This window comes from Sylvia atricapilla, chromosome 3 (genome assembly GCF_009819655.1).
Source record: "Sylvia atricapilla isolate bSylAtr1 chromosome 3, bSylAtr1.pri, whole genome shotgun sequence".
Classification (NCBI taxonomy): domain Eukaryota; kingdom Metazoa; phylum Chordata; class Aves; order Passeriformes; family Sylviidae; genus Sylvia; species Sylvia atricapilla.
The window spans coordinates 77,331,674-77,355,009 of NC_089142.1; the positions used below are offsets into that span (position 1 = coordinate 77,331,674).

The 23,336-nt window shown below is 43.9% G+C and overlaps 1 protein-coding gene across 4 annotated transcripts in view; it reads right to left on the bottom strand.

The window, feature by feature from the left end:
- The window catches only part of TJAP1 (tight junction associated protein 1), a 38,609-nt gene that overhangs the window by 13,864 nt on the left and 1,409 nt on the right, over positions 1–23,336 (bottom strand). For 2 of the 4 annotated variants that reach the window (XM_066315884.1, XM_066315885.1), the window contains exons 3-5: positions 3,289–3,383; positions 1,145–1,198; positions 780–849 (exon numbers count right to left, since the gene is read on the bottom strand). In XM_066315884.1, the coding sequence (XP_066171981.1) occupies positions 780–830 (51 nt within the window). In that variant the 5' untranslated portion in view covers positions 831–849; positions 1,145–1,198; positions 3,289–3,383. Of the gene's footprint in view, positions 1–100; positions 173–779; positions 850–1,144; positions 1,199–3,288; positions 3,384–23,336 lie in introns of those variants that run through there. The other 2 variants (XM_066315887.1, XM_066315886.1) reach the window with 2 other exon arrangements.

A 23,336-nucleotide genomic window follows, 5' to 3' on the forward strand; every position in this document is an offset into this window, starting at 1 on the left:
CACCCTAGCTATGCTGGTATTCTTCCTGGTGCAGGAGCAGTACAAGAGCAAAAAATAGGGTAGAAGAAAAGCAGCTGTCCTGTACACATGGAAGAAACACCTTCCTTTCCATCTTCTGTGTCTGCAGTTGAGGGCAGGAAGACGTCCCCACAAGCAGCCAGAATGTCAACCACCCTATTGTACACAAGACAAGAAGTCTCAGAGCTATCAAGTAGGTGCTGCAGAGCCCAATAGCAGACTTTCCTCAGTGACAACATATACATCATTCATAGTTGTCCTATATTTGGAGTAAGTGCCCAATTCTCATTCCTCTTGCAGGACCCTTATAATCAGCAATCCTCAGCACCTGACCTGCAGCCCTTCAAAGTGCAGGACCTGCGTCCACTCAGATCTCACTCTCTCCCCACTTCTACAAGCAGGGCCACACAACTCCCCTTTACACACCTGCAGTCAGTGGCTACTACGGGGCCTGTGACCCAGCAGACTTCACTTGCTTTGTGTGTTGGACAGTGGCATTTTAGATGGTAAGAGTCTAAATGGAGCCCAAAGAATTCTCTCCAGTTCGTATCTGCTCTAGTCTAGCTGCCTCTTTTGACTGAGTCCCCTGAGAGGAAGGCAAGTAGGAGGTGTCTGCACCAAGCACAGAGCAGTCCCAAGCCCAAAGAGGATTTAGCACTTCACAAGTACATTTGCAAACAATCCTTTATTTTGCTATAAACAAAAGCTGACAAAAGTTTCGTGCACCTTGCCACAAACACAAACAACTTCCTAGGACTAACCTGTAAATCTTCCCTATCAGAATCCTGGGAACTTCCCCTTGCTGCAGTCATTCCCTCAAAGTCCCTTCTCCTAAAAAGACTTAAGTAGATATAGAGATCTCTAATGTTTTAGAAAAATTCCATCCACAATACTGAATGCACATTTCACTGCATCCCTAAGCAAAACAGATAGGTCTGATTTGCTGGGAAGACATTTCTCTTTTTTCAAAAAGAAAGGCTGAAAACCTGATGAGAAGAAGGTTTGTAAATGGCTCATTATCAAACAGGTGCTCTAGGGGACTCTTCTCTCAGTTTCTGCCAGGCTAAGGACAGGAGATGTGCATGAAGGTATGCCCAGCTGAATTTATAAGGACATGAGCACTTACCAGCCTGGGCTCAAATTCAAAGCCTCATGAAGCCAGGACACTCACTCAGATGACCTGAAGAAGATAAACAAATAGCTTAGCATCCACCAAAACAGACAGCTTGAAATCTCATCCCATAAATATGGAAGGGATAGGGAATATTTATAGCCAAGGACAACTTAGATGGCCACCTCATTCCAGGTACCCACCTCAACCCACATCAGATCTTCTGAAAGTAAAAAAAATGAACTTAGAAATACTTGGCCACATAGCCCAGCAAGAGCTGGAAAGGCACATGGCAAGGAAATGTTCAAGTCACTCAGGCACCTGGAATCACATAAACTCAAAATTCATGAAGCAATGGCTTCAAAGCAATATTGATTCCAGAAAGGACTAAACAATGGGACTTTAGAATGGGACCCTCCCAGCTAATCTTCCCCACCACTGCAGAGGGATGCTAACTGTGGAGCCTTCAGTACAGAAGTTTGATGAATTATCTCATTCATCCTTTTAAATCAGTACTTTTCACCCACAAATGAGCTGGCAATTATCAGGCTCTTGTTTGAGCCAAAACATTTGTCCCTACAGCTGTGATAACCCACACCTCCACAAAGGAGGAAGGCAAGCTACTCTCTGACTTTCTTTAAGCAGCATATCATACTCTACCTGGCTATTAACAGCCTTCTGTAAAATATCCAGCCAATCAGGGATACAAAACAGGTTCAGAAATAACCTTCCTCTCTGGTCAAAACCTGGGGTTTTGACTGGTTTTGTCTGGGATAGATTTAATTTTCTTCCTAGTAGCTAGGAAGTGATGTGCTTTGGATTTGGGATGAGAATAATGTTGGCAACACACGGATGTTATAGATATTGCTAAGCAGTGTTCACACAGAGTCACTGGCTTTTCACCTTCTCACCTCACCCCAGCAGTGAGTAGGGGAGAAGCTGAGAGGGGCCATGGCCAGGACAGCTGACTCCCACTGTGCAAAGGGATGCCACAGCACATGGCATCATGGTCAGTATACAGACTAGGGAGAAAGCTGGCCAGGGGCCACTGCTCAGGAATTGGCTGGGCATGGCTGAGCAGGTGGTGAGCAATTGCACTGTGCATCCCTTGTTCGGTACATTCTACCTCTTATTATGATCCCTTCCTTTTCTGTCCCATTTAACTGTCTGTATCTCAACTAACAAAATTTTACTTTTTTTCCCAAATCTATCATCATTCCACTGAGGCGGTAAGAAGTGAGCAAGCAGTTGTGTGATGCTTAGTTGCCAGTGGAAATCAAACCACAGCAGGTACCCCTCAGTACAAGAAAAAAATTGGGTTAATCTGGGTTAGTCTCTCAGTAAGAGAGTACCTTTGTGGTCATCACTCTGCCACTGGCATGAGAGACTTCAGTAAAGCCTTCATTTCCCTGAAGCACTATTGCTGTGAGCTGCTTTTCCCACATCAGTGGCATGAAGTCCTGGGAGGTAGCACAGGAGGCAGGGTATGGAGCAGTTATACACATGCAAGGAGAGTCAGAGTCAAAGTGAATGGAACAAGCAGGCAACCAGGACCATGCAAAATCGAGCTTTGCCAAAACAAATTGAAGAGGTGCCCTAGTGCTGACCCTGCCCCAACAAGCTGTCTGGCCCCTTTCCTTGCCACAGTGCTGGACTTGAGTCTCAACTAGCACAGGGAAAACTAGCTTCACAACAGTGGAACTGCTCTGTGGGGCCAACTGTAAAGTATGAAGGGAGAAAGAAAGGGAGAACATGCACCTCCAGGAAGGATCAGGCCAGCATAATTTGAATCTGCTTTTCCATCAGCGCCCAGCAGGAGCTGGTTCAGCACCAAGGCATAACCACCAGCCACATGGCAGACAGACAGAGGCTTCCAGGAACAGCTGCACCAATGGGTCCACGCATGTTTCCATTGCAGCTGTGCTCAGACAGAACATGCCAAAGGCCTCCCTGTCTCTCAAGCACACAGTTCCTCAGGCTTCCTGAGGAACTCAGAACTCTCCTGCTTCCTGCCCTAGAGGCAGCAACTATGCTACCTGCCATCTCATCCCTACTCACCTGGAAAAGATACCAGGATTTGAAATCTACCCTCATGATCTGAGAATTTCCACAGATACTCACAGGGCTGCCAGGCAACTTTCTCTCAAACAAGGACTTACAGATCCAAAGTGACGACGTGTCCAAACATTTCTGGTTGTTTGTCTCTGAATCTGCTTTCTCCTGTCAGCATTCAGCAGCATCTGGCCAACAGCTCCTGAAACATGAGAAAGGAAACTTGGTGTCAGTCACCTATCAGCATAAAACATGGAAACAACCAGGCATGCTCAGAGCAATCCATAGCCAGGTGCCAGGGCAGAAGTCAACAGCAAACTGCTGCACCATCAGACTACTATCTAATGCCAGGTCCCTCCACTGTAAAAACTCCATGTCTTCACTGTATCCCAGAAAGCACAGGCCTTTTAACCATCTCTCCACCGAGCAGGATGCCTGTGCAGACCAATAACTGACCTCAGAAAGGTAGCTGTTTTTTCCACATAGCTCCAAGGGTCCCTGCTTCCCCATCTGCATTCCTGTCCACCATCAAGAATCCAGTCACCATCATTCTGATCCAACCACTCTGCCACACCAACCTAAGTTTTTTACAGACATCCAGAGTCTGCAACATCACATGCAGTGAACAGCTCAGCAAAGGCCTCCTCATCTACAATACCTGAGCATCTCTTGCTACCACAGGTTGAGAATCCCAAGGTGCTTCAATTCCCCACACCTCTGTTCAGAGAGGAGAAGATACTCTTTGCAGAACAGATGGACCTTCTGCTCCAAAGCAGAAATGGATATAGGTAATATCCAGAAACAGAAAAAGGCACCAGTTCTGCTTATGACAGTATTCACAAGCCTGTCTTTGAAGGAGCTTGCTGTCAAGTCCACATTAAGACTACCCTGCAGAAGCTCAATTTTAGCCTGGAGCTACATCAGGAGGCAGCTCTTCAGCTATTCTAATTAGCACTGTAATACAACAGGAAACTTAAACTCTTAGTTCCTTTTATCCATCCTTTCCACTTCTCATCAGTAATGTTCCTTAACATTTACAGTCCTCTTTCTACCAGTGTATCACCTGCAGTAGGTCCAATTCTACTGTCTTCTAGCTCTTATCCACTGTTGTTCCAGTCTGATTTCTAAGCTTACTGACAATAACAGCTTCACTGGAATGGCTTATTGAGGGCCACAAGGCTCACATTGATAAAACACACACAGCTCTAGTTGCCTTCCTGTGCTTATGGATAGAGAGCACCTTAGCTTTCAAATGCCTCAAGCCAGACTACCTGAGAGGCTGCTGCAGAAACCCTGACCAAGACAACTAACCAGGGAGATGGATAATGTAATACTGCACCAAGGCATGTCTGTCCAGGACAGAAAAACAAGCTGTGTGAAATTAAAAGCAGCACCTGTAGACTGCTGGTGCCAAGCACAATTGAAAAGGACTGCAAGATTATTAAAGGGCCCTTTAACATTTAATGAGAGAGATCTTTTCAGAGAAGGCATCTCAAAAGAATATTTAGATCCATCCTACTGCTGGCTACTCATTTTAAAATAAAAGGATGATAGCTCCAAGTGCAGACTCACATCTCAGTCCTGCTTGTGTATTAGTGCTCACGATTCAGACCTGAGTAATAGCTTTATAGTGACTCTTGGATTAAAATCGAGTTTCAGGAGGATTATTGCTCATTCCTGCTTTTCCATACCAATTAACCTTGACTGTTAGGCAGAAACCTCTGTTCTCTGCATGGGAACAATTCCAAGAGCTATCAAGAAAAGGGGATCAGAATAGCTGTTGAACAACAGTCCATGTAACATGCCCTACTTAACACCTAACACATATCCACAGAAAATTAAATCCCTGGACTCCAGTCATACACAGTTCTTGCTGAATGGAAATACCACAGGACATATCATGTATCAGTCACATCCACTGCACTATGCAGAATTCTCAGAATCACACTTTTCTTACAGTCCTGTTCTCTCCTTCTACAATACAAAGATCTCAGTTCCTGTAACTCAGTTGCACTCCAGACCCTTAAGTGTGCATTTAATTATCTACTCTCTGCTCTGTTAAGATTAACTTAGCTTCCCTAATTCTTTTATAGAAGCCAGGACTGGTCAACACTGACCAAGAAATGCTAGCACCACTAACATGTAACTGGAATAGAATGCAACAGCTGATTAACATCTGAACAGGAACAGAACAGGAAGCAAAGGACCAGAATTCAATCCCCAGAAGGAATGTTAATGGAGAATAAAAATACCCAGGGGAGATTTTGACCAGGAAATGAGCACCAGCTTTTTAATGCATATAAAGCATAGAACCACCTTTAATGGCTACACCTGAAATTGCACAAAGAACCAGCTCAGCAAAAGGTCATTTATCAAGTTACCTTTAGCACAGACAACTACATCAAGGGCTAATGACAACTTCTTATTCAGAACTGCTGACACACCAGAAGTGTGTTTAGTTTGTTCAGTGATCATTCCAACACTCACAAGGTAGTTTAGGCTACACACTTTCAGAGTCTCTTCATCTTAGCACCCTAGGTTTCAAGTCCTTCCTCACTCTGTCTTCTTACCTTTTCTTTTAAGATCTCCCATGAGAAGACTTCTCGAGTATATTGCTCAGAAATTTAAAGAAATACCAGAACATCAGATAAAAAACTCATGGAAATTAGGAGAATGCTCAAAAGTTTCTGGAAGTGTCTAGACCCAGCTAGAAAAAGCAAATCTTGATATTGTAAACAACATGTATCTGCATAAAGCTGATAGGTCATGCAAGAGAAATTTGGAAGTCATGGCCTTAAACTTTCTCAAATATGAGCGAGGGAATGACTGCAACAAGCAAATATTTGAAGAGAAGTGAAAGAGGGAGATTTCTGTAGAAAATCACTATGCAGGAATTCCTTTCCCAGACTTCTGTCATATCCTGTGCTGTGTAGGAGGGGAAGAAGAGGGGAAAAATCATACATTACCTCCCTAGAGCATAAAATCAAAAGGCATTTAATTAGGACAAGGTAGAAGCAGCTTAAATTGTTCAACTACTGAGAGGCAGATTCCCAGCCCCTGTAAGTATTCCCTATGTCTCACACAACCCCCAGCAAATAAGATCATCACTCCTCTTGTTTCAAGCTTTGGTTCAGAAGTTCTGTGCAAACAGCTATCTCCATCTCTTCTAGTGCCAGGAACTGAATGTCACTGAGCTGTCCCTCCAGCAGAGATACAGTAATGCTAGAGAATGCTTCATTGCTGGAGCATTCAACTATTCACTTGCCACAATCCACTCTCCAAAACATGCCCTCTGTCCGAGAGTCTCAGTGATGCACAGATGGCTGACACACTATGCAGTATCTACACAGTGGGACAATGGAGCAGAGCACATTATTTGCATTATTTACATAGAACAGATGGAGAAGTTGCTACAGTGACCCAGCCTACAGAGCATCTGCAATGCTGAGGAGGGACTAAGTCCAGCCCTAATGTTGCAGGTGCTGACAAAAACAAATCTCAAAAACTAAAACGGCTGTATACAGCAGTCAGCTTTATTCTGAAATGCTATCTCTACAACCATGCTTGCAGAGTAATTCACATGCCAGTTTTGTTCCCATAGAGCCTTTACCAGCAAGCAGAACAGAAGATGTATTGACTAGATTTATCCTTTTCAAACAGAAAGAGAACTGACATCTGCAGTACTTACTTATTCCTTGCCCATAAGTTCTGTGGGTAAGTCACCACATATAGCAGGTGACACATACTGTCAGGAGATACAGACCAGGAAGGAATCAGCATCAGAATTGGGTGACATTTATTTCAAGCTATGGATGAAGGAAAGTAGCAAAATCCAGCCCAAAGCTGCTCAGCCATCTGATTTTTTTCAAACATTAAACATTTGTGCCAAATTTTAAGATGTTGCTTTTGCTGCCTGAACAGGACACTAACCACGTTGTAGGCACTTTTATTGGTAGGCTGAGGATGAAACTTAAAATAACATTACAGGGGTGTCACATGTGTTCTAGACAGGAAAAAGCCTCATTTACAAGGAGGACCAACCTATTTTAATTGAACACTACGACTAAGAATGACCAAGTTGTACAAAGGCTCACAATGATCAGTGTGCCCATCCTCCACCAACATGTACCACAACAGGCTCTTTCATTCCACGATCACATGGCTGCAGCCAAACATGACAGACTGTTCAGCAAGTAATAAAAAGGATCAGCCTTTTCCCCAAGGTCTTGTCTACATATACGCTGTGCTAAATTAAATTGACTTAGAAAATAATATAAAGCAGTATAACGCTCCTGGGCAAATGTTCTTAATTCAGTTTAAGAGCACTTTACATTGAAACAATTTAAATTAAATAGAAGATACAAACTAAATTAAGGATGCCTATACAGGAATGCTGCACTAATATAATCACAGCTGTCTCTAATCTGATTAGGTTAAATCAGTACAACTTCCCTGCAATGGCAAAATCCTTACTGATATTGACATTAACCCTTTTTTGCACTTTTCTGCTTCCAAAGGTTTTGTTGTTTTCATGTTTGGTTTGGATTTTTTCTTCCAAAAAACCCCACACCCACAACAGTGTGTCCTCTCTCAGAATCAAAATAAGCTAACTAGACTACAGAAGATATATTAAGATATTAGAGGCATTGACATATATATGTCTTGAAAGTTTTATTAATCCTATGCCAAATAAACATCATAACAATGCTCAGACCAGTGCTGCTTAATGTTTTCTCTAGTTTCCCCAAGCAAGATGAAAAGGGTGATCACAAATACTCACACTGTACACTGTTTTCCACACTCCCACACAGGTTTTGCCTGCTGATGTCCAACATACCCAGAGCAGTTCCGGGAAGACAATGTTCCCCACTTGCTCATTCCTAAGGATATGGCTCACTAACAGCTTATCTGAGCAAAGTGGAGTGTGGAGTTAGAGCATGTTATCTAACTGCCCCCAGGCACAGTCTTACTACTGACCCTGTTCCACCAAAATATGTTCTCCTGTTAACTGTAGGGTAAGCACATACACAAACCAATTCCTAGGACACAGACCTAACACGCTACAAACCCACAGTCTAACATCATCTCTCATCTCTTCGATTCCCACAGCGTTTCTCCAGGAAACATATCTGTCAAAATTAAATTTCAAGCATTCTAAAATTAGTGTTCTTTCCATTCCTCATTAAACACTATTCGAACTCTTCTTCCTGACTATCAAGATAAATTTAATCTTCATTCTCTTGGCACTGTTTTATCTTTACCGGCTTTTTCAATTGGGTCTCTCTGCGCTTACTAGCCTTATTCACGTCCACACCAGCAACATAACCATTTCTCTCTCCTCAGGGCCACCTTCTACTGCTGCCTTTGAGCTACCACGTGCAGAACTAACTTCTCTTCAGTGCAAGTTTTCCAAGTTTAGCACAGAAAGACATTATCAAGAATCCTCTCAGAGCCCCTTAAAGAGAACTAAATTCCACATTGGCCTTCAGAAACTAAATTGTGCCACAACTCTGAATAAAGTGGTGACCTGTCACTTGAGTACACACAGCATCCTTGAAATCAACCTCAGTTCTAAGTTCTTCTCTTTTTTTTTGAAAGAGCTGTTTTGAAGCCCAGATCACATGGCATCAAAGATTGTAGGTACACAAAAGTTTGGCTGCTAAGGGAACCACAATTACACACTTTCCATTTTATAAGATTTAAACTTCAATTCTCAAAGGGCTACAGGTATGGTTTTGCAATAAACTCCGTAAGTCTCAGATTCACATTGGTGCAGCTATAAAGTTATGCGGCCCCGCACCAACTCTAGGATTCATTTTCACCATAAATACATGCAAAGAAGGTAGGAACAATTTCCATTCCATAGGTAGAGAAATTGAGGCACTAGAACAAAAGAACAGTTTTGTGCACTGGTTTTGCATTAAGTTGCAAGTTAAAGAAAAACAAACTCAGCTGTCATAAGAAAGGAATTGCACAGAAATTCAGCAAGATTATCTTATTTCTTGCACTTAAAACAACAATGATCTGGGATAGAAAAGAGAAAGGAAAGTGTGCATGAGCTAAACACCTACCTGACAATAACTGAGTTGAATAGCCTGCAATTCTTTATAAGAACAAATAAAGCAGCAACCCTGATCCAGCAGTAGAACAATATTTGTACTATACTAATTTTTTTTTTCTGCTGCTGGAGTTTAATCCCAGCAAGAATCGTTTTGGTTTAATTAGCTTTTCTCTAGCAGATGGTCAGATATGAGAGGCAGAGAATGGTACAGGCTTAACTGTTGGGTGATTGTGCAGCTGCATCTGTAGCTGAACAGTTAAGCATGTCCAGGGGTCCAGCTGTAGTTTGCACGACACAGGCCGTCTCTGCCATTAGCCAAATGTCAGCTTCCTCTTTCTCCAGATTATATATCAGTCAGAGGCACATCCAAAGGCAGAAAAACAACTAATAGGCAGTTTCATCACCATCCCCTTTCTCAGACGAAATCTTCAAATCTTAATCAAATGGAAGCCCCTCTTTCTTTGGTGACAGAAGCACATTCAGAAGCATTACCATGGAAACTCGAGACATCCTCTGTGTTATTCATCAGAGATGATCTAGCACAGAAATATTTTATGATCTCTATGGCACTGAATACATACAGCAGTCAGCATAATGAAGTAAAACTAGTGACACCAGTGTTGTGTGAGAATAGCAGTGTGGTCTTCTTCAACCAAGCTGCCTGAACCTCGCATCACCTACAACGAGCAGTAACTTGCTGTAAGCTGGCAGGGAAAAGCAGAGAAGCACTGAGAGAAACAAAGTGGTGTTTGAGGAATAAAACTATCCAGCCAAAGGGATGAAAGAGAAAAGGAGTCATCACAGCCCTTTCCCAAAGCTGATTCTATCCTGGCCCTTTCTCTTCCCAGAGGTTACAAGCGGTGTTGTTACTGACTCCTTTGCAAAGTAGGATTCCTACCAGGCCCACTTAACCCATGTCACAGCCACTGCCTACTTCAGAGGCTAAAACAAATATTGCCCATCGATTTCCACTCAGCCTCTGCATCCAGGCACAATGCTGAGTGTTAGAGCATCCACTCCTGTACACAGTGGCAGTAGTCATCTCAACAGGCCACAAAGGCAAAACAAGGAGACAGCTTTCAAATCCATGCTTTTGGCCTAGCAGATTCAGAGCCTGTGCCAGGGGCAGGCACAGGCACAAAACTTGCCTCAACTCTATTAAACTCTGTAAACAATACAGCAGCATGGCTCCTGATGCAGCATGTAATCCTGGAGCATCTTCTCTCTGTTTTGTGGTGTGGTCCTCTAGTTAATTGCCTCAGTTTGCCTCACTTGTTTGGTTTGTTTTTTTTTTTTTTTTTTACAATGATTCTTCTAGTCTTCAGCACCACTCAACTACTGAGAGATTTCATTCCGAGTTCAGTCACAGAAGTATAACATGGCTTAATCCAGCTTAGAAAAAACAAACAGATCCACTCATCTATGTTTCACTGATGACCTGTGTAAAGCACGCAACCGACTACAGCTCCTCTCACCCTCCTCCCTGAGCTCCAGTCAACCTTTTTAACAGCAGGATCACAGCCACAGCAGAGGGGACTCACACCTCCACCCTCTGCCCTGCACAGGGAGGCTGCCTGTCACCAGCAGTCATGGGCTGCACTGTTTGTCCTTCTCTACATACTGTACTGTACCTCCTAGGCTCACCTCCCTCCCTTGGACAGGGATAACCACAGCTTCCCCACTTGTGACCGAGCTGGGTTGCTTCAGCTCTTCCCTCAGACACAACTTCTCTTTGTGGCAGATGAGTCAGAGAGAGCTCTCATCAGCTACCTCCTTCCACATCTGTCATCATTGCTAGCACCAGCTGGAGCTAATTATGAGCATCAATTGTCTCAAGGGGCAATTGCAGCAAAGACCAATCACTTCAATTTTACCACAAGGTCAGCTTCTCCAGACTACTTTACATCCCCTGCTTGGCATTGCTCTTGTAAAACTGAAATGCCTTTACCACCGTTGTCCTTTGGGACATGCGTAAGTCCATTAATTATTCTAAGGTTAAGGAAAACGACTCCTTTTTAGTAATGCTAAACAGAAAAGCTCTTCCTGTACACAGGGCTCACTCCTGTGCAGTGCAGCTCTTCAGAAAGCAACCAGGGAATGTAAAATAGAGTTGAGCTACAAGTGAAGTCACCTATCCTCAAAGGGGCTTTAACTGAGGACTAATAATCCCCAGACATGTTAAAGGAAGCAAGTCACCACAGTCCAGGTAACTCTTTTTTGTCAAGTGTCAGACAAGAACCCAGAGAGCTAGTAGCCCACTGCTCATCTAAGGGCAAAGACCATGGAGGAATGCCAGCATGTAGCCAGGCAGATGTTGCACAGACAAGGTGTTTGCTAACTGTGGACAGTGATCTGTTCACTCACGCCTTCAGCTTCATGCAGCTGCACAAGCACGGCTCTGCTGAGCCTGTGACTCTGGGCTAAGGAATGTCTCACTGGACAAACACCACACCTGCCGCCGGCTCAAGGCGTCCCAGGATCAGACCAATTCCCAGCTTTACCGTTGGGTAGCCGTGCCTTCTGCTGTCTATTCCACCAGGGGGAGATCTAGCTACTTGGGAGGGTTGCAGCTCTTGCCAGAGGAACACACTGCCCGAGACTAAATACAGGAGCACAGAGGCCTGGATTCCTAGTCTTGAAAGCCAGCAGGGAAGCCAAAACAAGGAGTTAGCAACTTTCTCTCCACAGCACATTAAAACTCACTGACAAGAGGGAAAAGGGCCAAAAATCAATCAGCCGTACTTCCTCCTTGGCCAATGTCACAACCATTTCATTCTTATTCCCTCACTCCTTTCCTGGTAATTGGAAAGTGTCAGCAGAAGCAGTATGTAACTCAAAACAAGACCTCCATCTTTGCTGCCATAGCCCATATCATATAACAAAGCTGAAATAGCCACTATGACAATGATTTTACACACTTAAATGTTCTATCAGTAACCTGCCACATAATCCAATTTTAGATTTACTTATATTTTGCTACCGCCTTCAGTTGCTGCAGGACATATTGTCCAGTCTGCCACTACAGAACAGAGGAAGAAAAATGAAGATTCAGGCAACGCACTTTCTCAGCATCCGAGCCCTAATAGTTATATACGGAGCCAGTGGCAACTAGTCTGAAATAAAATGCACAGCTTACATGAAATCAAAAAAGCGAGCCCAATGTGAATAATTTCCAACTGCTTCACAATGCTAGGAGCCTTGGAAAAAGTAACATTCCCTTAATCACCTATTACTGAAATCCTGCTTTGAAAAGTGATACAACCTTCTGGAGAGAGGGTGGCATGGACCTGTCTGCAGTGAGCTCTGCAGTGACTCAGGTGGAGAGTGTGGCGACAGCTAAAAAGCAAAAACTAAGCTATAAGCCAGAGAGTTCTGAGAACAAATTCTTTCATTCCTGCTACTATCCAAGGATGGCAGTAGGGAGGTCTTCTGCAGAAGATTAATAAGGAAATGACTGGCAGGTCACAAAATTTCAGGCTAACAGAAATTGCCAAAAGGGAACTGCAAAAGATCCAAGCAAACCAGGTGATAAACAGCCCAGGGCTTATCCAGAACACAGAAGATGGTGTGCTATTACTTCCAGAAGCTTTGCCTCCAGGCTGCCCATAATGACACTACCAAAGGGGATCATGTTTCCCTATGCCACGCAAATAAAAGACTTGTATAGAGGAAAAGGATGGCTTGCACGATGGGTGCATAGCAAACGAGTAACCATTTCTCAAAACAGATATCATGTCAAGGATCCCAAAATAACAGCTACATCCCAATCTGCCATCCTTCAGCAAGCTTCCTGTCCTCAGCTCTTGAGGTACCAGCTAGAAAAAGAAAGATTTTCCAGAAGAAGTTGGAACAGAACATTTACCCACCGACTGGGGGAAGCAGTCCTGCCCGGGTTAAACCCCAGAGCTATTCCATCTCCGGGCAGACATCTTGTGTACTGAGCAGAGCAGGATGGCACGAACCACTTAATCATCTGCTGATTGCCAAGAGCACACAGGCTGCAGGGGGGGGACAAGCCAACCTTAATTGGCCTTATCAGTGTAAATTAAACCGTACAACACACCCAAGCAAACAGTCAGTTCCTTTGGAGAAGCAGGCATGAGTTATTTTGCTGCAGCTATAAAGGAAACATTGCTGCTGGGACATGCCCCTGGAGTGACTGTGCTGCTCAGCTCTCCCGGTGCATTCCTGGGGTTGTTTAGCATGGATTCAGCTCCAGCCTTTCCACAAGCAAGAAGTCTGAACCTTGAATGCCATCTGCAAGCACAGCCAGACTCCACCTCCTGCATGCCTGCAGGCCACCAGGTGTGGCCAGGAATGGCACAAGCTACACACTAAATACACCTTTGATGTGGAGCTGAAAGCATGTAGCCACGGGGCATGAACAGCACGCCGCCCGCCGCCGTGCTGACTCCCACTGCAGGAATGCGGCTGCAACCACAGGCCAAGGAAGGCAAACACATTGCATTCCTCACCAGGCAGAGAAGGAAAACAAGAAGCAAGCCCACACACCCGCCCTGCTGACACCCGCCGTGCTCCCTCCCTACACCTGCCTGCATGGCCACTGTCAGGACCCCAAGGACAGCTTCAGCCACAAATTCGTGCGAGGGTCAAGTTCTCCAGGCAACTTCTTGAGCCCACGGGACAGGAAAAACAGAGCAAGGCAGGAGAATTTCTCAATTGGGCATGCAAGCCCCAGGGAGAAGAGCTGCTGCCTGGGCTGGGAAGTAGCCACAGTCCAGGAACAGCTCTGTACACTAGCCTGGGAAGGGAATTTCCCTGACTCTATAAGACAAGGGGCAAATATAACACTGAGAGCTCTTGAGCTGAGGGGGCAGGGCTGAATTAGAAGTTGACTTTGGGCAACAGGGATGCCTGGAAGGATCCAGGTCATTTTCTATGCCTAGGAAACCATCCTACCTTAAGTCAAGTAGCTTCTCTGGGTTGGAGACATTTCCTCATTACCCCAAGATCCTTCAGTAAACACTTGTCTCCACTGCCCACACACACAGATCTGACCTTCACTGTACAACATTCTTCCACTACAGCACTGACACTGGGTCATTTCAGTGATCAAGAGAAGAAAATGTACAAACACCCAAGACATCAGGTAACCTCTTATCTCAGAACCTCATCATTTTAGCGTTGCAAAGAGACTCAGCGCTCTAGTCAGAAAAAACATTATTCCTCCTTCATGTGGCACTCCTACAAGTCTTTAAGCTTTCCAAAGAATTCACATTCTCAAATATGAAGTTACTCTGAAAGATGCCTCAGATGTGAAACTGACAGCAGAATTCTCAAGTCTATATTGTGAACTCCCCACATTACTAATCTGCACTTACTCTGTGCAACCTAACTAAACAACAATCCATTCTTGAAAACCTTAAAAATCCATCACCCATGGACAGTGCTACAGGCTAACTCTGGCACTCAATAGCCAGTGCCCTCTCAGCACCAAACAGAAAAACCAAGAGTACCGCAGCAAGAATATATCTCACTTGAATGTACCAGACACAAAACAGTGTCAGGAAATTCAGAGGGAACCAATTAAGGGCTGAAACACTGTAACCTCTGGGGAACCTGAACGGGGAAAGGTCAATGTAGCCATAAGCTCCTGAGACATACCGATGCATCTAGCAGGCTGCTGGAGCAGGGATGATTTATAAGGCTTGCGGCCCAGCTGCTCCACGCCCCACATGTGCATGTCAAGGCCCTCACAGAGGGAAATGATCTGATATTAAGTAACAAGAACAGACCAGACCCAGGTCCAGTAGGCTTTCTCATGCCAGTTGAAATTCAAGGCCTCAAGCTACCTGTTCCCCTCAGTAAGCTGCAGTACTTGGAAGAATGAGGCATGAAAAGCCAAATTTACCAATAGATTTATATCCAAAGATATAAATAGAAGCCTGGCAGGATTTACAGATTAGGTGTCTAAATCTCTGCAAGCAGGAGAATGGGCTTCTCCCCTCCTAACCACTCCACACCTGTCCAACCCCAGCCACCACAAGAAAACCCATTTCAGACAGGATGGAAGCCCCTGCTGTTCTGCGCATTGCCAAGGGCCATCCCTGTGCAATCCTCTTGGACGGTGACGGCACCTGAACTCCACAAGTCTCAACAGTGCAACCTGCAATGGCTGCAGCTCTCGCAGAATGTAGGTCTGCCTGTTTCCCAGAATAGGAGCTGCCTCTTCAGCCTCTCCTCTCCCTTCCCCCCCTACATCTTAGCTTTTCATAGACTCAATACTGTTTCAAGGTACCCTCATCCTGCCACCGGTGGGCGGATGAGTGGGGGAAAGGGGCCCTTTATAATTGTAGTGTTGCAATCTGCCAGCCCAGCCAGGCAGCCTGTTCCCGCCTGCACTACATTAAATACCTTATAACTGATTACACCCCCATGGGGCATGATTAGCAGTCTTCAGAGAACAAAGTCTACTTTCATAAGAATAAGAACAGACACGTACTGCTAACCTACTACACAGCTGGGCAGGTGAGGAAACAGGGAAGAAAGGAGGGTGTGTGGGGGAAGAGTTAACTGTACTAACTCTATTCTTCCCATTCCCTATCCTGGCTGAGTTGAGATTTCCACTGCCCTGAACAGTAGTACCCCCCAGATCTACCCCACAAGATTCAGGTAACGTGAAGCTCATAAATAAACTCCTGCCTGTGGAAGTCAGGCAAAGTCCTAACCTGGAGAGGCAGGGCCTCAAGGCAAGCAGTTAGAGCTTTGCTCTGGGTGACAGCAACTCCTTCACATCAGTTCCCAGGAAAAGAGAAGGGTGAATTCCAACTTCAGTATCAAAAACAAGGAGAAGGGGAGAAAGCTCAAAATACGATCACACATCCATGCCCCCCTCTAAACTCTGTATACATCTGAAAGGTCTACTTAAGTAACAGCAAAGCATCTAATTCAATCTGGAGGCTAACAGCCCTCCAAGTGATGATTTTTTTTTTCTTGTGGAGACGGAGGAGGTAGCAAAGAAGAGGAAAGCCTTCCCCATCTGAGATAGGTAATAGGGATCCCCAAACATACACAGTCCATACACATTGCCGCAACAAAGAACCAGCTCGATGGAAACTCAGCCCATCTGACATGAAATGACCTACAGCTCATTAGCAAAGTGCCTTCCAAATCTCAAAATGCCTACACAAACAGCCACAAATACATTTGGTGCTATCTGGCCTCCATCTCAGCAGAGCAGAAAGAATCACACTATACAGCCTTTCACCAAAAGCAGTAAGAAAAATAGTGGCAACTCTGAGACTAAAATAAGCCTAGGATGACCCTTACAGCTCCTCTCCCCAAACGTCCAACAGAAGAGAGCACAGCGAAAAGCTCCAGGAAAACGGTCTTATTTGAGAGAGAAGCCCATGCAGAAGCTCCAACAAAATAGTAGGAAGTCTCCTAATTGTGTCCTTTTATTCAGCAATAAAAAAAAAAAAATCTGCTTTACCCAGAGCCCACTGGTTTTGCCCATGGCCCTGTGGATGCTCATAGTACCATCTGGAAGCACTCACGTTGAGCTGAAGCATCTAGAGGGGACACTCTGCTGACACATTCCACCCAGATTCTTTCCCCAACCCACCAAAGAAAGGATTCGTTAATGAGTAACCAACCCAGCTGAAAATTATCTGCTTATATCTGCTTTACTCAGCAGCTGGTCCTTCAGCCAGCACACAGGAGATCTCTGAACTGTACTGCCTAGTCCCATCTGTACAGCAAAACCTGCATATTCTCTTTATTACAGGAAGACTTGAAGGCACCGATTGACTTTAGGCTCTGATGTACTTGCCATTGATATAAAGCATCAATACATTCAGAGTTATATTATCAAACAGATTGTGCTTTCAGGGTTTGGATAAATGGGAGCTTTCACCATAAACACGAGTTAGTCATTAGAAGCTCCAGGAGGTAATTTAAATTATTGCAGCCAGCACAAAAATAGTTTTACTTTGGGAGTTGAAGTTGCAAAGCTGTAATAAATCCAAGTGGCACAGTAAAACTTCTTATAAAAGCCTAAAAATAGTTGTGAAGCCCCAAATGGCCTTGCATATAATTTGATTCTGCTACCGTGGGCTAGCAAAAGGGAAATCATTCTTCACACTGTAAAAAAAAAACCTACCAAAAAATTCTATCATCCTCCAGCTCCTAGGAGACAGAAGAGGTAGGCTTACATTTCATGTCTCCCTATATGTGTGTAAAATACATAGAAATAATAAATATATAAATAAAATGTTAAACGCATAGAACTAACAATGACTTGTTCAAGCCCACACACTGCTGGGCAGCTATCAATCAGGCATCAGAGCTCCAATTGGAGCATTGCAATCCAACGTTCTCCCTTGGCTGCTGCACCCTCACAGATACCCTACACTCACCCCCATTCCCAGAGTAAATTGCCTTCCACTGCTGAGAAGCACTCCTGCTATTCTGATCCTGGTATTCACCACCAGAGCCAGAGCCCCTAATTTAGCCCTGCACGGGCCTTCTGCAAACTGCTAATCCCCACTCCACAGCTGCTCCTCAAACGTATGGGCATGAGCAAACCGTAAACGATTTATGGCGCGTGGCAGGAAGACTCCTGGCTCCCTGCGTAGGCGGGGCTTTGGGACAAGATCATGCTTGGACTAATGTTTATATTACAAGTTGTCAGTCAGGCAGTAAATCATCTCTGGAGCTGCACGGTAATACAGCCCCATCCAGCTGGGGCCTTGACGACACTGAAGTCTGTTGTAGCCATTTCACACACACCTGGGGTCCTATTTGCAAAGGCATCATCTAATCATGGAAAAATGAATACACTTACAAGTAGAATCTACCAAAATCCTGCAGCCCAGCAAGCATGATTTGCTTTCAGGAATCAAACCAGACTGGTAGGAGATGTTTGCCAAAAATGACTCTCCACATTAGTCCTAGAAGAAATTGGACTGAGTGCCTACACAGACATCTAATAACAGAGTGTTATCTCTAGCAAAATGCAAATACATGAGAAAGCCCTCCTGAGCAAAGTTTTCATTTCCCAGTATTCACACAACTGTAGTGTAAGCAATGCTTAAATTCTAAAAGGGAAATAAAAACATTTTGCATACTTTAGTGCACAAGACACTTTCTGCTCAGAAAAACGAATGCACTTAAAGGCAGGATATAAGCTTCAAGTCCATTCTCAAGAAAGGTTACTTAAAACAACTTAATTTTAAGCACAAAAATCCTGTCACTTTCCACTTTTTTCTTTTCCCCCATTTGAAAATGCGTTTCATACAATACACTGTATATGAATCTCCCACTGAAAAAAGAGAAGGGAGAAGAGTTGTCAATAATGAAAAAATTATAAATAAAATACTCCAGGGAAAAAAAACCCAGAGCAGTAGTATTAACCGCAATCAGTATTCAGTTACGTGAGAGACACCAGATTTCAACTTATCTCCCTAGAATATTTTTAACCTTCTCACTGGGCAGCAGCAGAGTCATCACTAATGAAAACTAAAGCTGCGGGAAGAAATCTGATTTAGGAGACAGAGCAGCAAGGCATCTTTGGGAATTGCAGAGAGCTTGTGAAGCAAGACATATGCAGGTCTAAAACCAGCTACAGTCTATGCCAAAATAATGGTCAAAAACCTTACAGCCACAACAATTATCTAATTATTACCTTGGGAAAATAACTTATACTCTTTTGAAACAAACGCTATTAAGTAAAATCATCTAAGGCTTTTTATGAGCCTAAATGTAATTCCTCAATAGTCGGAGAGACTACCTCATCTGTCCCTTTTGATTTCAGAACTATTTGTGCATGAGAGTTACATTTACACATCTGGACAACTGAGACTTTAAAAGACAAGAGTAAGAAAATCCGGTTATGACTCCTACAAGGTTACCAAGGCCAGCTTTATCACAGAGCTAAACTACAAATACAGAACTCAACTAAAGATATAGAAGTCACTGTGGGACTTCCAGGTCTGAATTTGCTGATCTTTAAGAAATCAAAAATTTAAACCAGTTCTCTCTTGGCTCCAGAAGCTGGTCGGATAATCTCTGCCTAAAAATCAGTCTAAGCCTTGCAGGGAAACTTACTTTCCAATCCTGACCTATTCCACTTTAAAAGCAACACAAAACTTCCATGAAAGTCAATAACTGTTTATTCTCAGCTGTTAGCTCTGCCACAAAAGGGTTAAATTGTGCCCTAAAGCACATGTTGTTCCCAGAGAAGCCCATAAGGGATCCTGAGGTTTACATATACTGCTTCCATCTCTGAAAATACACATACAGACTCTATCCTTCCGTTCCCCTTGCATTTAGGCAAACATTACAAACACACAGCTTTTTATACATATCTTTATGCCACTGACACTTACGTTTATTAGCCTATGCATCAAATGGAACTTATACCTACTTGCAGCACTGATGATTCTCCTAATCCTCAACAGATTGGACATGAGCACAGGACACAAACTGTCTTCACAGACATTAGTACACTGAGGCTCATGCTACAACATACCAGAACTCCCTCGAACAGCCTTAAAGCCCTGCCTTTCAGACACCTTGCAGACTAAAGTCCACAACAAGACTGCGACGTGGAGAGGCCAAACTCCACACATTCTTTTCCCTCTTACAAGCAAAGGGAAGAAGCAAGTGCTTTGCATGACCACTCAGCATGAAAAGACAATAGCTGCACATCTCCACGTTCATCAGTAAGATGGTCCTTTATGAACCACACTGTGTTTCCACAGACCCTGCTCTTCACCAGCTTAAAATCCTCAACTACCACGACTAATCAGAGCAGCTGCAGTGCTTTGTGGATTTGTTCTTTGGTTGGTGATTTGTTGTTTGTTTTGTTTTTTTTTTACCCTAATGCAGTTACCACAGAAAGCAAGGTCAGCGAGCAACCTAACATAGCACATAAGTGATTCAAAACCTTGCCCCTGACACAGGCCAACACATTAAGGTGGTTTAGTAGAGGAGCAAGAAGCCTCAGTGGACAATTATGGAACACACTGCCCTGTCTTTAAACCTTTACCTGTTAAGAGATTGGATTAGTTCTGAAAAAGACACCTTCTAAAACAAGTTCTTTAACTAATGCAAGTCTGAACATTTCCACTTCTAAGTGCTTGATCTTTTCTGAATCCCACTCAGTTCTTAGCCTCAGCACTATTATGTGGTAGTGAATTTCCACAGATTAGACATCATGTGAAAATATTTTAAAATCATTATTCAGTTTGATGCCTATCAGTTTCACTGAATTGCATTCACCTCAACTGAAGAATACATTCCAGCTCCTTCACCCCTGCACAGCAGTCTTCCTCAGGCTTGGCACCCAGCATTGTTGAAAAGCAGAGGAAAACTGAGCCCACCCAAGTGATGCTTACACGGCATTCCAACCACTGCAAACCCATTCTCACATTCCTATGGTCTTCCATGCCATTTCCTTCCTAAAAGTATCTCCCAGGAGGACACTCTGGAGAGGCTGGCTCATGTCATTCCAACCAAGAAACATCCTGCAAGCAGCTGCTTTTGGCCCTCTCTGGCTGAGCATATTTGGAATAAAACCACATATGAATATCCTGATAACGAAGAGAATGGTTTCTGAGAATGGAACAAACAAAGAAGCAAAAAAGAGAAAACTGTCCTTAAAGTCAAAAAGATTCAGGCAAGGTTAGATGGGAGCAAAACAAGCAAATAGTTCCTGGGCAGGCAAAAAGAGTGAAGTCTCAGAGTGCCCACTTGCCTTGAACAAGGAGGGCCTGACTTGCACTCCGTAGCAATTTGACCATGCTACAGAATACACAGGACAATAAATCACACAGGGGTCTGCTTCATTTTGAAGTCACAGCTTGAAATACTCTTTTCATTTCTCCTCCACCCAACTTGACTAAAGCATTCAACACCACAGTACCTAAGCATCTACAATCTACACACTTAGGGGTTCATGCTCAAATCCCTAGCAAGACCAGTGTTAATCATATTTTCCAAGCAAAGAATGCAGAGCGAGAAACAGTAATGATCTGAACACAATAAATCTGTGGCAGAAATGAGGTATCTTTCTGACCATAGCACTGCCCTTCCCCTCCAACCAGCTGTAAAGGTATTTCAACTTTAAAAAGTAACATTATTCCTACTACAGTAACAGACTCAGCCAATCTAGATCTAAGGAAAAGCCCTCAGGTAAGGGAACTGGCAGGAAAACAGGATGGATGATTTCATGCCCTAAGGCATTTGTCCTGTTTGCATAGGTTACACACATAGTTCCTTTGTAGTCCTGCGTAAAATAAATCTCAGAGAGGATCATATTCACCCAGTTACTAGTGATCTGAAGGACACACAGCTGGCATGAATGCCAACAAGCACTCTCTCTCTCCAAAGCTCAGGGTGTCACACAGAAAGGAGGTATCTTCCCAACCAAAAGCCCTCAAGCAAGGAGATTGATATACCAAGTTTCAGGACTTTAAATTTACTCTCAAAGCATTAATCAAGTCAAATGGTCAAGAAAATCTGCTCTATTATGACAATTCCAGGCCCTGACAAGTCCAGTAAAAAGAGCAAGATGAATACAAAAGGTATGAAGCCAGATCCTCATTTATTAGCAGAGGAATCCTACGCTCAATCTGCATCACAGCAGGCTCATTTGAGACCCCTACATGTTGCATCTCTCCCAGCAATACATCTCTCCCAGCAAAAAAAGGCAGAGAGTTCTGTTGTCACTCTGTGCTGGAGAAGTGAGGCCCATTACAACAAATACACAACAGAGTAAATGTGTCAGGACCAAACCTCCAGAACTGCTCCTTGGGTCTACACTGTAGATGTGGTGATACATGGAAATCTCAGAACCCAGTTTTCAGTGGATTCTCCACAAAACATGGCAGACATTTTAACAGGTCAGGGAGCTCACCTTCAGAAAAACCATCAGCCTCTAAGACTCACAAGCATGAAATCACCTACCAAAATATACAGTTACATTTTACTAAAACTTGCTTACTTTGCTACTCATCAAATATCTTGGCTTTCTTCACCTTTTTAAAAATACTTTACATGCCACACCAGCTGCCACAAGCCCCTTCTCCAAGCCAGCGCTGGGACCATTCAGACCAGCATGATGACCAAAAATCATTCGTCCCATCTGACTTGATTTGTTCTGCTCTGGGACAAGAAGCAGGCAGACTTGCAAAAGACTACACCTTTTTCAAGGCTTTAGCCTATCTCCTTGACAAGCCAGACCATGGCTGCATTTAGAGTGGATGGCAGAGATAAGAACTGAGGGTTTGTTGGCTGCAAAGCAAGTGACTTAGCAGCAGCCAACAAACAACTTGAAACAGAGTGGAAAAGCACGCAAGGTCATCTTTAGTTCAGAAAGCTGGTTTGGAGAGTGAAGAGGCAACAGGTCCTGGCAAGTAACTCATCCCCTCCTGACCCAATGCCTTGTTAATATTAAAGATGAAGATAACCATGGGTTGCACTTTGGAACTCCACTGGCCCAGCTTCAAATGCATTCACAGGATTTCAAGAGCACTGGGTGCCTGGGAAGGAAGGAAAAACTCCTCTGGATACCACAGCTACGATCTGGTAGCTTAAATGCTGATTTAACACCCAGGAGCTGAATCACACTGGATGCAAAGCAGTGCTGGGATATAGGTGCTTTCTGCAAGGGATCCACTAGGAAGTGAAGAAGAGAGAAAGGAGCTGTTACAAAGGTGATCTGGCAATATACAGTAAAAAAACAGCTGCTGGGTATCAAACAGCTGCTCCTCCAAACTGGTTCTCAACAGTGAGTTCAGGGACACCTGCACCACCCGTCATGGGAACAGTTAAAATTGGTGTGGAAAAATAATATGGTGGAACAAATAACCTGACAGAACAGAGGATTACCAGAATCAACTAACTCTGACGTTGCCATTATTGCAAGAGGAGGTTCATCAGAAAGGATTTCATTTGGATTATGGCTGGACAGATCCCTTATGAATTATATGGGTACTTTGGCACTGACAGAGCACATCTAAGACCGCTTTCCCAGATGGCATGTCAAGAGCACTGGCTTACACCTTTAACTGAACTTTTATTTCCAAAGCTCTAGCTGAATTTCTCAGGGTTTTACTCCCATTTCACTGA